Source organism: Microtus oregoni, unplaced genomic scaffold, assembly GCF_018167655.1.
Source record: "Microtus oregoni isolate MIOR12 unplaced genomic scaffold, Mior012 000046F_ref0000063, whole genome shotgun sequence".
NCBI lineage: Eukaryota > Metazoa > Chordata > Mammalia > Rodentia > Cricetidae > Microtus > Microtus oregoni.
This window is the reverse complement of record NW_024543220.1, coordinates 15,474,538-15,492,662: the sequence shown is the minus strand read 5'-3', so window position 1 is coordinate 15,492,662 and position 18,125 is coordinate 15,474,538. Positions and strand designations below refer to the sequence as shown.

Below are 18,125 nucleotides of genomic sequence, written 5' to 3'. Positions count from 1 at the left end.
CACTCTACAGTAGCAATGAACATGGAGGGGCAGGCACTCTACAGTAGCAGTGAACATGGAGGGGCAGGCACTCTACAGTAGAAGTTAGACGTACACGGGGAGGGAGACACAAATCCTCCTTGGAATGAGTGGCCATGGACATGATATATAAAGCAGGTGCTGGATTTTATAGGGCAAGTTACACTTCGTTCAGAGAGTAAGAGAGAAAGGCATCCCAGGCCTGAAGCCCCATGTATGAGGCACAGACACCTAAAGTCCTCTGAGAAATGACCATGATTTCAAACCCTGGGCATAAGGGAGAAATGGTTAGGGTAGTGCTAGAAAATATACTGAGAAAGTGGTCCAGTAGCCCAGTAATCCAAAGGAGCACCAACCCCAAATTTATGAGTCTTTCCTTTTATAGTGTGCATTTTTTTGTGTGGCTGTGTTGTGTTTGTTGTGGTGTAGGCTGAGATCCCTTAATATAGTTCCTCATGTTGTGGTGGACTCAACCATAAAATTATCTTCATTGTGCTTCATAGCAGAAATTTTGATGCTGTTATGAATCATAATTTAAATATTGTATTTTCCAATGGCCTTAGACAACCCATAGAAAGGGTCATTCTACCCCAAAGGGGTTGTAACCTACAGGTTGAGAACCTCTGATTTAGCCTAAGGGTTTCCAAGCCGAGACACACAGTAGACACACTGCTTCATTTCACTTAACACACTGTAAGAATAGCATGTATGTATTTCCAGAGTTCCCCAAATAAATGATTCAGGATCTGATTTAAGAACCACTTCTCGGGCTGGAGAGATGGCTCAGTGGTTAAGAGCATTGCCTGCTCTTCCAAAGGTCCTGAGTTCAATTCCCAGCATCCACATGGTGGCTCACAACCATCTGTAAAGAGGTCTGGCGCCCTCTTCTGGCCTTCAGGCATACAGACAGAATATTGTATACATAATAAATAAATAAATATTTAAAAAAAAAAGAAAAGAAAAGAAAAGAAAACCACTTCTCTACACCATTTGTGCCTAGGTAGGTTTATGGGGTACTCAAGGAGACCTTCACTAAGCTAAGATGAGCACAGTTAAGTCAGAAGTCATTTCTCTGTTACACAAGTGGGAAGCAGCACCCTTCACCTCTCGGCTCCCATTCTTAACCCCTGCAGATTTAAAGTTACTCGGGTCACTTCTGCCTGCTGGTAATTAAAGCTTTTGCTCTCCGGCATCTTCCTGTAGTCTGCCTTTCTTCCACTCTGTCCTTCCAGCCAGACTGTGTGTCCACCATGGCTGCTCCTGTTCAGTTCAGTCTCAGTTCTGCTGCTCTGTCTGGTCTTTCTTCTCCCTTGATTTTCCTTTCCCACTTCCTTTAGCCTCTTCCTTCTCATCCCTTGGTCCTCAGCAACCACATCTAGGAAGCATTTCTTGGTTGTCCCTGTCTGAGTGAGGCACCATTGCCATGTGCCACCATGCTGGTAGTGTAGAGTTTATAGGATAATTATTAATTGGTATTGAAGTTTCTGTTTGTATTAAAACAGTGGCCCCTTTAGAAATTGACTTGTTCACATTCATTTCCTTATCTGATAGCAAAGGGCTCAGCATATGGTAGTTGCCCAGTAGAAATGCTAAGTAAACTGCGGGAGTGTGCTCACTTCAACTTTTCTACTGAACATTTACTGTGTGTCTGGTTCCTGTAATTCCCTTAAATTAGATATCATTACTTTCCCCTCTACAGATGAAGGAACAGGCTTCCAGAAGGCAAATGAATAAGTCAAATCTGAGTTGCTCATCCAAGTGTATTTATGAAATTGATGTTTTACAATTGCTAGTGTTACCATTGCCTCTGGTGGTTGTCCTAATAATTCTTTAAAAGATGGGATATTGTGTAGTTTTGTCCTTAGTTTTCTTTTCTGACACTTGTATTTTCCTAGTCTTCAGTGTAAATACAGGTTCAGCTGTGTATTCACTTTGAGAACTCGAAGAGGCCAGTGATGAACAGAAACAGATTGTACCTCAGCCTCCATGCCCGTTATCTCTTTCTACAGAGGAGCCTTGTGAGCCCACAGCTTGAGCATCCTTCCTGAGGAACCTGCCTTAAAAGGAAGAAGTGGACTTCCTTCCTCTGCCCTGATAGAATAAGCAGTGAAGTGGCCTGATGCTGGCCAGAGCAGGGAGAGCACAGCAAGCCAGAGTGATCTGCACAGACTTATTCAGCCCTGGGTAATTGAGTTTCCACTGGCTTCTTTCTTCTGAGACTTAGCATTGAAATTATTGAGGGAGGTGCTCTTTCCCTGGGCACCAAGACAAGCTGCATTTTCTGTCTCTGCCATGGTCCTTTTGATTCAGCTTTGTGGACTGATGCCTTGCACGTTTTGTTTTGTTTTTTTGTTTGTTTTGTTTTGTTTTGTTTCGAGACAGGGTTTCTTTGTATAGCTTTGGAGCCTGTCCTGGAGCTCGTTCTGTAGATCAGACTTGTCTCAGACTCACAGAGATCCACCTGCCTCTGCCTCCCGAGTACTGGGATTAAAGACTTACACCACCACTGCCTGGCAAGAGAGCCACCTTGTACTTCTGACAGGGACTCCAGAAAAGAAACAGGGTGAGCTCAGATGACATAATATCAGTTCTGCTACAAGTCAGGCTCAAAGTGGTCTTTTATGGCCCTGGTGTGTTAGACTGTGTGTGATGCCGGCTGAGAACCAGCGGTGTGGCAGGAAAGGGCCTGAAAGATGAAAATGCTGTGTGGAATGCAGCTCAGCTTCAGTGGCTCCTGGAATGGAAATGACTGCTGGTGGCTTGGTTGAACTTGACTTCCTGAGACGTGAGACTTGATGTGTGAAAACCAGACCTGTCCTGGACAGACAAGGATGGGTGACCATTATGTTTAACTGGACGCTACTGAGCTGAACGAAGTGACAAGAGTTGAAATATTTTCTCCTGTCTAACTCATTCACTGGCCCAGGGAGACAGTCAGCCAACCTGAGGGCTTCCTGGGACAAACAGAAAAAGCAAATGGTCCCTGCTGAAAAACCCCCTACCCATTTGGCTCTTCTGTGTCCCACTTAGATCCCTTAGCACTCTGGGAGGTATGCATGGCTTTGTTTGCCTACCCCAGCCAGCCTTCCGCCCCCTCCTGCTGCTGTAGTAGCTACAGGATTAAGGAGGGCGCTCACTGTGCTCTTCCTCCAACTTTGGCACTTACTTCCCATGGTTCTGCGTTAGATGCAGCTACCTGATGTGGGGTATTTGGGAGCATCCAGAGGACCCACAGCTGAATCTGTTGGGTCCCCTGAAGCAGCAGCAGCGAAGCAAGAGTGTATGGTGGATCTGCAGGAAGAACAGCAGGCAAGTCTCCGCTCCAGAGGGGTGAAATCAGCCCGTCTGCATGTGGAGCTAGTGATTGTACTAGAAAGTGGGAATGGGAGGAGAGGGTGTTTTCCAAGTTACCAAGATAGACAGAGCAGCCAGGATGGGCTGGGCTGTGCAGCTGTTTCAATGTGACGAAGATCTGAATTACTTTATCTTTGCGCAGTGGGAGTTAACACATCCCCCTTTCTACTAGAGAGAGAGAAGCTAATAAAACTAGTCAGTCATTTGAATCTTTGTGCAGAATGGTGATAATTTATAGGAATGTCTGGACATATCCTTGTTTGGATATTTAATTAGTAAAAATAGCAGCCTAGAAGATGAAATAGCTGAGTTGGCTGAGACAAGCATTTGAGGACCTGGGAAAAGGAATGGGCTAAGAGGGGCTGGAGAAACACCTGCAGGGTGATGTTGCTAATTAGAGACAGGAGTAGAATTACAGCCCTGTGGCTGAAGTGGGGATGGGAAATGGGAGAAATGGTTATTATGGTCCTCCCAGTTTTTGAGTGGCCACTACAGCATGAAGGCTAGAGGTCTCTGACTCAATAAGGCCATCAGAAGTCCTTGCTTGGACCCTGGTCTTTACCCGAATACCTGAAGAGATGGGCATTCCCTTATGTTGGAGGAGGCTGCTTGTCTGTTTCCCAGATGCTCAGCCCTGAAATAATCACACAGAAACCATATTATTTGCAATACTGTTTGGCCAATAGCTTAAGCATATTTTTGGCTAACTCATATCTTAAGTTAACCCATCTCCATTAATATGTGTATCACCATGAGGCTGTGGCTTACCAGGTAAAGTTCCGGCGTCTGTTTCCAGAGGGGCTACATGGCTTCTCTCTGACTCTGCCCTTCTTTCTCCCAGCATTCAGTTTAGTTTTTCCCACCTATCTCTTTTCTGCCCCATCCTGCCAAGCCAGTTTTCTTTATTCATTAATGGTAATCACAGCATACAGAGGGAAATCCTACATCATCCTTATGAAGAGTAATGACGGTTTCAGGTGATGGTAACAAAGGGAGCACACATCAGTCTCACACCCTTCTGAATAAAAGTCCCAGCAAAAGAAGAGCAAAGGGACTGTGTTGAGGAGTAAACCCTTAATTCTAAGGAAAATGAAGCATGAAGCCGAGGAACAAGTGCTTAATGACTTAAGAGGCTCAAGAAAATAGAGTCCAGAAGTATTGGGTCCTCAGAGAAGGGCACCAGGCTCCTGCACGGTGACAATTAGTAAACCAGGCAGGAGATGACTGACAGGAGGAGGGTTGGTCAACTGTAGCTTTGTGAAAGGAGCATGAACTCTAATCCACTGTGGAGAACTTGACTGGTTCTCCCCAAGAGTGGGAAACTGGGGGGTAAAATAAGAGGTGCTAAACCAAATGGGGTACCCAGCGCGTGTGCATGTGCACACACACACACACACACAGAGTTTCTGGTCTTGTTTTATCACTTGCTTCTATGTATCGTCGTAAATAAATGCAAGGCTGATATTAAAGAATATATATAGCTTTAATGTTTAAATAAACTTACAGAACCGAGGTTCCCGCGCAGCCGTTTCACAGGAGGCAGGAAAAAGGAGGAGCCGCCTCCTGCGCACCCGATTTATTCATACGCATTCGCCCGAGGCAAACCCGCCCCCTAAAGGGGCTGGCTTAACCCTACATCTCCCCCTTTTGTCTAAATAAGACAGAACTAAACCAAATATAACTATAAACAATAATAACAAATGATAAATATAACAAACAATATTGAGAACAAAAGTTTTGCTAGACATTCTATCTCAAGGAGTCTAAATAATGTAGAGAGTAACTACAATTAAATAATCTTCAACTCCGTCAAAGATCTGAGAAGGGAATAAATATTACTTAACAAATGAGAGATATCCAAAATGTGCAACAAATGACAGAGACAACTGACTACCTGGGCAATCACCCAAAGTCTCGTTTGCAATGTTGAGTCAACCAACTTTGGCTAAGGCCTAACATAACTGACATACCGTTATCAAATGCAAGGAACTTTCTTAGAATTATCCTACCCTGTCTTGGCAAGATAAGACAATCCTGTTTCATATCTTAGTCAGTAGTTGAGGTATGGGCTTTTCTTAACCCAAAGGCCAGTTCTGCCAAGAAGACAATCTCCCAGTGGAGTGTCTTTGGTGCTCAACGTTCTCTCGGGAGTAGAGTGGTGTTGCCAGGAGTAATTGTGTCTCGTAGGCACAGAATTCTAGGTTAGATTAAAAGCCATTTTCTACAGCTCTTCAAAGAGGCTGAAGATTATACTATCTATACTAAATATAATCTCTATGTATCTAAAAGACCTGATTAACCTAAAAATAAATATGACAAACATATAATTCTCAATACCTATTTAATTTGAAAACTAAGAGAATAAACAACTTTGCAATATGTGAAGACAATGATCTTCACCTGTAAACAATGTCATTACATATCAAATGTAAACAATGTTATTACATAAATAGTATCAGAAGTAGAAATTTACATTGTGATATGATAGATGTATCCATACAATATAAGCATACTCTTATACAAAAATAGAGGTAGGAACACTCACATTCAATATTCAATATATCAATATACAAGAAACAGTACCAATATAATTTTCTAAAAACAGTAAGTCACAAATACCAATCATCCCATCAAACCAGTTAATCCCCCCCTTTTTTTTGAATATACCCCTAATTCCATACAATATCTCCCCATCCCCTCAACCCTAAACCAACCACTAAAAGATGTCTCTAACCCTGTGGGCAAACTCTGTTGGGAGAGGGGACATCGTCCTCCTAGATTGCTTCTAGCTGACATGGGGGCGACGTTCTTCTTAGGGGCCCCTGTGAAAGCAAATGATGGTAAAATTCCCAAATTAACCTTTGACCTAAGAAAATTATAACTAGTCTCTGAGCGTTTTGAGAAGGTCCGGCCAGAGTGTTGTCAAAAATGTGCATCATTCGAAATTGTCTCCTGCAGTTGGTACCAAAAAACAGGTCTAATATTAGCACTTAAAAAAAAAAAAATTCATGACGTCATAAAAACCAGATTGAGTTGATGTTGTGGGGCCCCATCTTCATCCTGGAAACTTCAAAGATTACTGTAGGAAAATATGTTGCTTGTTATGGGAAATTTAAACATTAACAACAAGGCTTAACCCTACACTTCTAGGCCACTAGCAGCCAGGCCCTTATCTTCCTTCTACAGGGGAGTTAGCAATGTCTCTGTAGCTAATATGGCCAGCCCAAGAGGGACAAGCTAAAGGAAGCGGGCTCTCTCTGCTAGCTGACGTCTTTAGGGAATCCTAAGGTGAAGCTAAAGCTCTCCCACTTGTCTTCAGGGTTCCTATTGTGTGCCTAATTCCCCCTTTCCCAACCTGCTTGAAAACCAGGCATGAGAAAACTGGTAAGTACAATGCTTAAAGCAGACAGAGAAAATGTATATAGGGAAATTGAAACTTCACAATGCAGTGCGGTCCTTAGAGAGATTAAAGTCCATGCTACAGTTTTATATCAAGAACAGGATGCCATGAGAAGGAACCGTTAGAGAATATGAAGTGTAATCAGATATTTAATGTATTAAAGCAGACATGGAAAGTCAGTAAGCAGCCTACACAGCAAAGTTGAACTCTTCCAGAAAGAAAACCAAAATGATGAAAAGATGGCTGAAGAGAAGGCATAAACATAGAGGTCAGAAGGTTCAGAGGTTCTGACGACTGAAACCTCACGTGTTATTTAGAGAAAGCCCAGGGAAGAAGTTAGCACTAACAATTCAAGAAATTTTACCCAGACTGAAATATGTGGGTCCCAGATTGCAGACCCCACCCCAAGACGTATCTTCATATAATTCCTCTTAATGCCTGTCTGTAGATGACCCACATGCTTCTAGAGCAGGCTGTGGTTTTAAAGAAGAAAGAGAGAGAATTTGGGTCTGGTGGTACAATGGCTGTTTAGTAGCAAAACCAGTTGACTGACCAGAATATTCTACTCAATGCTCTCAAGGAAAACAATTGATAGTTTAAAGTTCCACACCCAGATAAAAATGCCTGTTGAACAGGAAGATGTACTTAAAGGTTTGCTCAAAGTCTGTAACTTCATCACCCACGAACCATTTCTCAGGAAACTTTAAGTAAGTTTACTATACCAAAGTTGCAGAACAAAAACGGAAGAAAGGAGGAGAGAATCAAAGGCAGTTGTGGAGTGGATGTGAGGGTTTAGGGAGGGAAGGTCTGTGTTTGACTGAAGCTGCTCAGGAAGCCTAGGAAGATAGCTTGAAAAGAAAGAAATTACTAGGTCCCTTTAATGTGTCAGAATATTTTGAGAGCAGCATGTCAGCTGAGGAGAGTTACTTGAAGGAAGGATTTAGTGTGGAATTCCTAAAATTAAGCAAAACAAAAATCTCTTGAGCCATGATCTCATGGTGATGCATGCCTGTAATGCTAGCACTTGGTAAGCTCAGGTAGACAGATTTCTTTTGAGTTTGAGGCCAGCTAGAGAGTGAGACTCTGGCTCAAACAAAAACAGAAACAAAAGCAACCTAATGCCCTTTCTAACTGGGAAAACCCTGTGTAGGAATTAGGTGTGAGTAACATTTACATAGCATAAAGTAAACAGTAAGTATTGATCTAGCTCAGAGTTACAGTCTACACTGGGGATGGGAATGGTCCAGTTGGAGAGAGAAAGCTGACTCCTGTCTTCTGCAAAAGCGTGGTCGATAATGCCTAAATCAGAAGATCAAGAAAAAGCATCAGAAGCCTGTTGATTATAGATGCAAAATAAATCCTAAAATAATGAATTAAAGGAGATAACCGTGGTTCCTCTGGGAAGGGAAAGAGATGGAGCATGGAAGGTTTGTCATAGCCAGCCTTACAGACGATTTGACTTTCAACTATGTGCACAGATAATATTATTCTTAAAACTAAAGAGGAGCAAATAGCAAAGGCATCTTTGGTTTGCTTCAGGAGGTCAAGGACGAGAGGGGTCACAGTAGCTTCTAGAGATTGGACAGAATCTTCTTGTTAATGAAAAAGCAAAACTAAAAACCCTCTTTTGCAAGAGCACATTACTGTGTGTGTACAATGCCCGCAAATGCTTCTTTGCTTGAGTTTGTGAAGGTGTAAGGCTTGGCGTTCTCTCTGACCACCGACTTAGGCTGTACCAGGAAAGCCCAGGGCATGAATTTTTGAACTCTCAATACATTTTGGGGAGGGGAAAAAGTCCTTCTAAACTATTCCACCTCCAAAGCTGTTTACTAATCCTCAAGAGATGCGACAGACTTGAGAGTGACCTTCAGCCGCGCAGAGGTCTCACAGCGCCAAGGGTGTGTACCAGCAAAGACTGGTCGGTTTAGCTCCTGCATAACAGCCCTGTAACAAACGGAATAGTGCCACTTGGACATCTTCCCATTCCTGCTTTGTTTGTGTTAACATTCTAAACACTTGACTAAATCTCTTATAGCTGTAGCATTGAAATTAGCGCTGTAATCTGCCTTGCTGTTTGGAAATTGGAGTATAGGCTTCTGTGGAAAAATCGGTCACACAGACCTTAGCAGCCCTGACGGGTGCACTATGTGTATTCATGCTCACTGTGGCTTGTCCTTGTGTGTCTCCTGTGTTTGCATTTCCTGTGTGTTGTTGGTGAATATTCTCATTTTCTCTAGTATTGTTTTTATTTACTTTCCTATTCTGCCTCTTGTTGAGAGCTGTTCATCATTAGACCGCTACTTGAATTGTGTGCCAAGTGAATCGCTGTGTAGCTTTCCTCATTCTCCTCCCCCTTCCCTGAGTAGAAGTGCTGAATTTCCCCAGGACAAGGGAAGGTCCCTGAAGTTTTCTGTGAACGTGATGACTCTGGGGGTATTGGATGGAATACGTGGGGCTTTGGAAATTGAACTCGTTATCCCCAGCACATTTAGCATCCTGAGGGTCTGTTGTCCAGAGCACAAGTTTCTTGAAGTATCTGTAAAAGACACAGGCTTTGGAGTTGTCAAGCCTTAAAATCTCCAGTTTGATGATACGACCATTGATATGATATTTAATACTGTCTACATGTGAAGCACACGTGTGATAACATGTCTGAACATGTGTTACTATTGGCTGCATGTTGTATGGACTGTGAAAGACTGCATGTGTGGTGTGTTCAAAACTGTTAGCTTAGATTTGAATTCCACTACTGCTTCTCAGCAGAGTGGAATAGAGGCTGGTATCCTCCGTCCCTGCGCTCTGTGACACTCTCAGTTTTTGACACTTTGAGACTGTCGTGGCTAGTCACCATTGCATTTCTTGGAGTAGCCAATGTTTGCCACCTTGGGGAGCATGCATGTTTTCTTTGGAGAGTCAGAGTGCTTTCTTGTGTACAATTCCACAGCTAGCATATATAACTGCATAAATTAATGGCCTTGTAAAAATTGTTTTGTTGGTTTGAGATTTGGTGTCTCTCAGCAGCCCAAGCTGGCGTTAAACTTTTAGCCTCCTGGTGCTGGGATGATAGCCATGAGCCGGTCTTTCTAACCATGTGACTTCAGCATACACACACAGAACACATACATTTTGATCACACCCATGACCCCAAATTCTTCCTCCTCTTATTTACCCCTTTTCCTTCTCTGTTCACTCACCTGCTTGAGAAGAAGAAAGGAAAGAAAAAGTCTGTCCTTAAAGTTTGATTGCCTGTGCCCACCCTAGTTCAGGGAAAGAGAAACGTTTTGTCTGCCATGATCCACAACCCCGCCCCCCCAAGCAGGTATGTTTTATAGGTCACAGTTACAAAATGAGTTTTTTACAGATTCATAAGGAAGCTAACAGATTTTCTTGTGCTTCCATTAGACTCCTTCATCTGTGTTGGTGGAAGTTCACAGCCTATTAGGTGAACTAGGAAAGATAGTGCCAAGATAAAACCGGGAAGTTCTCTTTCCTGCCCCCAGCACGTTGGGCTAGGGGAAAAGTTAAGGAGAAAATGCGAGTGTTGACCTCTCGGTGCTGTAGCCCTGCTTGTTAAGATGCACTGGTTTATTGAATTAAAATGGTGGTGTGTTCACGTTTGCCACACACAGAGCAGGGGTTGGGCTTTCTCACAGTTGCTTTGTCCTCTCCGTACCCTCCCTTTTCCCTGACTTTTTCTTCTTGTCTCTCAGATTAATTTTTATTTTATATATGTCATCCCTACTTCTGCCTCATAATCTTTTGAATATTATAATCTGAAGAAAAAAGCTAAACCATGAAATGCATAATTTTCCCAATGAAATTCAAGTTGGTTCCTCTGTCTAAGCTGTAAGACTCCTGTTTGGTTGGGTTTTACTTTGTCCCACTGAGGATCTGAAATAGGTGTACTGGACCTGCCCCTCAGACTCGTTCATGTTGGGCAGAGCTGGTTCTGTCCTCCCATTTGATGAGCTTTCACCCCTGGGTAATGGTTTATAGCTGTTTGACCTTGTAGTTAAGCATGTTTGTCTGTGAGGGTCTATGGTCTTCTAAACAACAAATAATTGGTTGATTTTTTAAATTTGTTATCTGTCCCTTGACTTTAAATTGTAAGTTCACGGGGAGGGATTTTATCTGTATTCCCCACTATGGGAGTAGCAGGCACATGAAAAACAACTTATATGCTTATATGCTTATATCTGAGTTGGTAGCTTTCTGTTTGGGGAACATTGGATTATTTTACCCACCAACGTCCCTCCTTGTATTAGCTTCTCTGTTGCATTAGTTTTTTTTTTTCAGGGAAACAAGATGGCTTCTTCTTTTATTTGCTCTTCAGGGTGAGTGTCTTAGAAGCGGGTGCATGAGTGCTCCTTCCACAGGGCCCAAGGCCAGATAGCAAGGGGCCTGGTTGCTCTCTGAGTTGGTAGCCTGTGCTTAGGCTCACTGTGCAAAGTGTTTAACCTTTCCATTTCTCCCTCTCAAAGTGCGCAGTGCTGCAGGGACTTCTCCAGCTTCGGCAGAGGAGAATCTATAGCGCCACAGACCAGCCAGAGGGAAGGCTTTCTAACTGTTACAAATCTTTCCTGTTGCAACATGCTTTTTCTAGAAGCTTTTTGTCATTCTGGCAGAAAACTGTTTTCCACTAGCTGCCTTAGCAACAAGACCCAAAGTCATTCCCCTCTAGCTTGTGGTTTGTTGTTCAGAGCACTAATGTTATACCCAGAATTGGAGGAAGAAACCTCCAGAATTTAGCTGCTCTGGGACTTGAAGGATCATACCTGTGTTGTCTCGGGAGCAGGAAAGAAAAGAAAGGCCAAAGGAAACCTTGAAATAGCCACATCTCAGCTCACCCCAGGTCTCCAGTGAGAGGTATAGCTTGTTTTTGTAGGGGACTGTCCCTGGCCACAACAAAGAACAGCATTTCTCCTCAGCTATTAAGGATCCCTTCTTAAACGTGTTCACCACTTTAACCCTAACTCTGGCTTTCAGTAGTGTCTGTTTATGCCAATAACACGAAGTCTAATTTGAAAATAAACTTTGTTTCCTAAAGATCAAAATTCTTTTGTATTTTAGATTAATTTGATCCCTTGAGATCTTAAATATTCTTAACAAATCTTATCTGATAATAGACCATGCCCAGTGCAGAACATCAGTAACTGAGGCAAAGGTTAAGGGTTAGCTCTAACCACAAAGTCAGCTTGGAGTCTACCAGGACTAGAGACCGGGGGGTTAAGGTGGACATGCACAGTCCACTGATTTTTCTTTAGTGTATTAAGATGCTTGGTATCTTCAGTGTTAGCTGTGAGACATCAACTCTGGAAGCTTGTGACATAAATGATGGACAGACGAAGGATGCGAGTTTTTACTTTTCCACATCAGGCAAATAATGCCATGAAATCACCAAAGCAAAATATTAGCCTTCCTTATGGAAATGTCATGTTCCTCAATGAATTGAAACTCTTAACTTCCAAGGTATGCACAAAAATACGAGCCCTTCGGTTGGACTGAACAATTTACCACACCGCCCGGGTTTCTGTCTCCTTGTCTGCTGAAGAGGGAAGCTTCGGAAGGAGGGTAGAGGCTTTAAGCTCATGTGGGGGCATTGAGACAGGCCTAGAAAAGGGATTTTTTAGCCTGGGTGACCAAAGTAGGAATACCATAGAGTCAGGAAATGTTCCTTCTTACTAGAAGAAGCTGCTTCCTTCAGCTCATTATTGCTCTATGCTATGATGTCACATCTGCCCTGTGGCCTGTTCCACTCCACCATCTGGGTTCAGGAATACTCTCCTAGGTGATGTCCCCACCAGTCTACTCTAAGGGTGTCCTGCTCTGCCACACTCTGCCTTTGGGAACTTTAAAATATTGAACTTAAACACTCTGTAGCATTTCTAGTGTTGACTTTTTGTGGGTGATTTTTATTTTTAATTATTTTTTAAAATCAACAGGATCATACTGTGTATACAATGTACTGAGATTCACACCCCTTCCTCTATTATCCTCTTCCTCCACCAGTGACTCTCTTCTCCCCACCTAATCCCCCTCCTACCCTTCTGTCCTTCCTTCATTTTCTTCTTCTTTTTTTTTTTTTTTTTTTTTTTTTTGGTTTTTTGAGACAGGATTTCTCTGTAGCTTTGGAGCCTGTCCTGGAACTAGCTCTTGTAGACCAGGCTGGCCTCGAATTCACAAAGATCCACCTGCCTCTGCCTCCCAAGTGCTGGGATTAAAGGCGTGCACCACCACCCTCATTTTCTTCTTATTTGGGGGGCCGGAGATACAGTCAGTCATAGCTTCTGGGTCTTCATGTTTGCAGCAGCCATGTGATATGAAGTCAGTGCCCCACTGCACTCCTCCCTACCCTGTGGTTTCCACATCTGTGTGCCATCTTCTTCCATCATGTTCCCTGGCACGAGGAGGCATGACATAGATGCCCTATTTGGAACCAACCACTTAGCAGCCATGTATTCTTATCACTTTGACCATCACCCATTGCCAAAACAGGCTTCTCTGGTCAAGGCTGAGTGCTGCTTGGGTATATTAGTTTGAACATTTGGAAGGCAGTTCAACTGCATGTCCATTTGGCAATAAGTAGTGGATTCCCCCTGGATCCTGTGACCAAGCTCCTTAGCTCTGGCTTTTGAGCAGTTCTACAGTGCTAGGCATATACTCCTTCCACTGGATCTGATCAGGAGGCAGCTGGTTAGCCCAGCACATTCATGACACCATTGTACCAGTAGGCATGTCTTGCCAGGCAGTTCGCTATTGTAGCATGAAGGGTCTGCAGCTGGATATGATTGCTGAAGAAGGATTCTCTTCCCTTGATGGCCTGCATACCATGTCCAGCACATTGAATGCTGGCTACTAGAGAGAGAGCTGCCAGCTCAATTCCAACTTTCTCTGTCTTTTATATCTAGAATATGTGGTATCTTCAGCAATAGAGTTTTACTGACTAATTCTGGAGGGCAGTCAAGAGCAATGGTAATAACCCACTTTGCTCTGATATCCTCTGTGGTCTACCCGACCAACCCATAGGACGGTATCCTTGGATTTGACTTTGAAAACCTATGGCTTGAGTGTGTTGCTGACCTTTCTTAATAGAGGAGGAAACCAAGGTTCAAAAATTTTTAAACATTTTTCTCTCGTTTGACTTATCTAACTACATGGTGAACTGCGCTGCTTTGAAGCCCACATTGTTGTAAAACTCTGCAGTGCCTTCCCGTTTTAGTAGGCTGTCCAGAACATTTTAGCTTATCTTATTAAAGAAGACAAAATCCCTTTCACCCACAGTCTCTTAGCACCGAAGAACTTCGTTATTGAAACATCTTGTTCTGAAATGTGTTCAAGGTCCAGGCTCTGTCAGCCGCTTGAAGACAGTGAGCACAAGGAAGGCAGGAGAGTGTCAGAAATAGACTGGTTCCCTGGGACTCATGTGGACAGCATTCATCTTCCCCAGAACCCGCCAATCTGCTGCCTATCTGCCTTCTGCGACACCGTTTAAGTTTTAATTATCTTCACACTGAGCTGCTGTGTGGAGGACTTCTGAGAGAACAAAGTGTAGTGCTCCGGCTGCTAGCACAGTTCTTCATTGCTCACTGATGCTGCCCTTGCTGCCCCGCCCTTGTTACCCGGTGACATGGGTGACCATGCACCGCAGAGACAGTGCTGAAGAGCGAAGAGAAAAGTCTCGAGCTTTGTTTGCTATCTTGTGGCAGAAGAACGATGTCTACTTCTCTTGCTCAAATGTTAGGATCACTTTGTTTTGCTTTTTCAAAGAAAGTTCAAAAACAAAATAAACAAAACATCCCTACCCTTTCTCGTGGGTTTTCAGTTAGAACTTCTCCTCCACTGTGGGTTCTGTATTCTGAGCTCTAGTGAGGAACCGTGGCTGTGATCAGGGGTAGATGCTTGTGAGCCTCCTCAGTCCTTGTGTAAGAGGGTCTCCAAGAAAGACAGGCCTCCCCAGGCTGTCAGCACTCACTGAAGCCTGGCCCTTTACTGACACCCATGCTGATTCTAGTTGCTGTCTTCTGTGCAGGAAGGAGGGGCCTGGCTCCTTCTGGCTTCTTTCTTTTGGTGTTCCATTTCTTTCTTTTTTCTTTTTTAAATTTTTATTGAGCTCTACATTTTTCTCTGCTCCCTTCCGTACCTATCCCCTCCCCTTCAATCCTCTCCTAAGGTCCCCATGCTCCCAATTTACTCAGGAGATTTTGTCTTTTTCTACTTCCCATGTAGATTAGATCTATGTAAGTTTCTCTTAGGGTCCTCATTGTTGTCTAGGTTCTCTGGGATTGTGATTTGTGGACTGGATTTCTTTGTTTTATGTTTAAAAACCACATTCCATTTCTTGAAGTGTGGGTTTGGGTAAGGACTTGAAGCCATTGCTGTAAGTTATGCTGTAATGGTGCAGGCTTAGAAAGCCTGTGAGCCCGGGTGACAGGGCTTGTTATGGGCATGCTCTGTAGCCAGCAAGAAGTGAGATGTATGGTGATGAATGGCTCATTTGACCTCAGGATTATGGGTGGAGATAACACTGTCTTCATTTACGTGGGGCTTTGACCTGGAGATGTAAGAGTGTTCTTCTCTTATCTAGTATTTTCTTTATTGTCACAAACACTGTCATTAAAGTTGTAAAATGTATTCCACTACAACTGTTTGTCTCCAGTTGCTTATAACCATGTGGCAAGGGAAGGCAAGATTGCATTGTTTTGTCTGTCCCTGCCATTTACATCAGGGTAAAATTGCAAAATGACAATTATTTGAACTTGAAAGCTTGATTCCATGTTTATAAAGGAAAGGGAGGCCAATCAGCATCTGCTTTAGGCACTGCCAAGGGGAAAGGCCCCGTTAGTCATCTCCTGGCTCTTGTACCGTGCACAGTAGGAGAGCTCGTTCTTCTTGGGTAACTTAACCTTGAGAATAGGATCTGATCAGATTGCATCAAACTGCCTGCTCTGAGGTTGCAGACAGCAGCACTCAGGCTGCCTTGGCCATGTGCGGTTGAAAGTGCAATGCTAGTTGAGTTCCTGAGGTTACAGGAAATGACCAAAATTAGATTCGGGCCAAGATGCCAGATTTAGTACACCCCTTCCCTTCCAGAAAGCACCCGGGGAAAAGACTCTAGCTGTCTACAGTAAAAGACAACATAATCTGTACTACTACTCAGACCATGAAGAATCTAATTTAAATGAACTCTCCACCAAAAACAAAAGAAAGCCCTGTTTGTCTGCATTGAGGCTGAGGAAGTCAGAGAAACCTTCCTGGTGCCTGCAGGGTTCTGGTAGGAGCCAGGTCTCAGCAAGGGAAGGATGACTCTCCCTGCACTAAGTCCAGGCATTCTGAATAGCTAGTCCAGGAGATCCCATTAATACGGGTTATGAAGATGAGTGATCGGCTTGTGTCAAGGAGCAGATGGCTAAATGGAGGTGCACAGGGAATGCCATGAGGCTCATGCTGGAAGAAACGGAGGAAGATAGCCCATAATGCGAAACCCCTAAATACAGTCTCCTTAATGTGAATGCTTCAAATAGTCTTTTACATTATGCAGTTAATTCAGAGTGATGAGAAACATTAGGAAATTATGGAATTAGTGGACAGCGATTAACATAGAAGTAAAATTATATCATCTAAATCGAAGGTTGTTCTGTGTGCAGAGAAGCCTTGCCCAGCCTGTCATTTCCTCATTGAAATCTGTTCTCTCAGTACATAGTTCATAATTTGGAAGAACAAGAATTCTTAGTTAATCTAGTTATTTTTCGTAGTTCTCCCTTTGAATTCTAGTGCAATAACATGGAGTACATTCCCTATGGTATTGTGTGACACCCAGAAGACCGTGTACTCACTAACCTGTGAACTGCCGTCCTTTTAGAGCTAAGGGCGCAAGTGGCTCCAAGGTTTAGTGCTTGTTTGTCGGTGATGAAGCCTCTGGAGAAATGAATAGGGTGAACAGGCCAAGACACTCCAGACCTGCCCAGTGAAACTCCACACCATGTGCAGATGGCAGAGCCGTGGGGCCCAGAGAGGAGCTGCAGAGCGGGCTGGGTCCTCTCTACAGAGAAGGCTCCCTAGCACTCAGGTGGGGGCTGACTTCCTAGAGGGACTTGGGAGCAGCACCTAAAGAGAAGACTTCCTTCCGTAGTGGTTTTCAGTAGGTTATTTGCATGTTTCCTTCAGAACAGGGAAGCAGTATTGATTTCATGCATCTGCCTGCAATGGATGGATGCTCTTGGAGCTGAAAACATTTGATTTTGCTTATAGTTTTGCACCTATACCCAGAGAGACTCCTAGTCATGAGTCAAGGTAGAAGCTGGTTGTTATTCTCCAGAGTAAATGTCTTGTGGATTTATATTTGCTCTATGACATACAAGGGTTGAACTAAATAGTACCTGATGTGATTTCTCTGTAAGTCAGAGCCAAGGTTTGCTTATTTCCCTGTGAAACAGCATGGCCATGAGCCAGCCAAGGAGGTTGACTTAAGAACTCTCAAAGTTCTTTCTACTCTGTGGTGCGATGTGCCTTACCTGCCTAGCTTGGCCATGGGTGTGGTGGAACTCATTCTAACACGTGTGCTTTCTTTTCACCCTCAGGTATATCCGAATAGTTGGGACTCACAACACAGTGAACAAGATTTTCCACATCGTGGCTTTTGAATGTATGTTTACGAACAAAACCTTCACTCTGGAAAAGGGCCTAATAGGTAAGTGTTACATGATATTTTTGCTATATGCTTAGATACTTTGCCTTCAGAATTTTCTTAGTCTAATAATTCCTCTTAATCAGATCTGATTAAGGACTTGAGTTGATTTTTAAATGTTGTATGGCTGAGTGACAGAGGCTTTATTTGTAGAAGAATTCAAAATAATAAACCCAGTAAAGGAAAGGAAAAACAAATATGAGTATTACACTACAGCTAGGATTGGAAGCGTTTAGGGAGTTGTCCAGATTTGCAGAGTAGAAAATGCTCTTGATAGCCAGGCAGAGGCTTTCACTCCGAAGGCTTTTCTATATTTAATATAGTTGAGGCTGGGGAGAATGTCTAGTATTGATCTGATGGTCATAGTTTTCAGGGCTACGAAGGCGTGTTGGCTTTGATTTGATATGAATGGTATGTGTAGCTGGGGGAATGTTTTCCTAGACATGTCAATTCCACATTTGCTCTCCTTAGCCAAATTACCCTCGAGAACGTTGCAGTCTATAATTTGAGTAAGACTGCAATGCTGAACTATTGCTGAGGAAGTCAAATTACTGGGTGGGAGCTACCTGGCTACTTTTTCCCACGGAGATTTTAAGTTCTGGGTTAGTTTGGGGGTGGGGGCAGGCTTTGTTTTAGTCATTGCTTAGCCCATTGTGTACCATCCATTCC

The 18,125-nt window shown here is 43.3% G+C and overlaps 1 protein-coding gene across 2 annotated transcripts in view; it reads left to right on the top strand.

Annotated features, from left to right (window-relative positions):
• Window positions 1-18,125, top strand: part of Btbd9 (BTB domain containing 9) — a 371,475-nt gene that overhangs the window by 219,171 nt on the left and 134,179 nt on the right. For both annotated transcript variants that reach the window (XM_041634764.1, XM_041634763.1), the window contains exon 7: window positions 17,350-17,459. In XM_041634764.1, coding sequence (XP_041490698.1) covers window positions 17,350-17,459 — 110 coding nt within the window. The remainder of the gene's footprint in view (window positions 1-17,349; window positions 17,460-18,125) is intronic.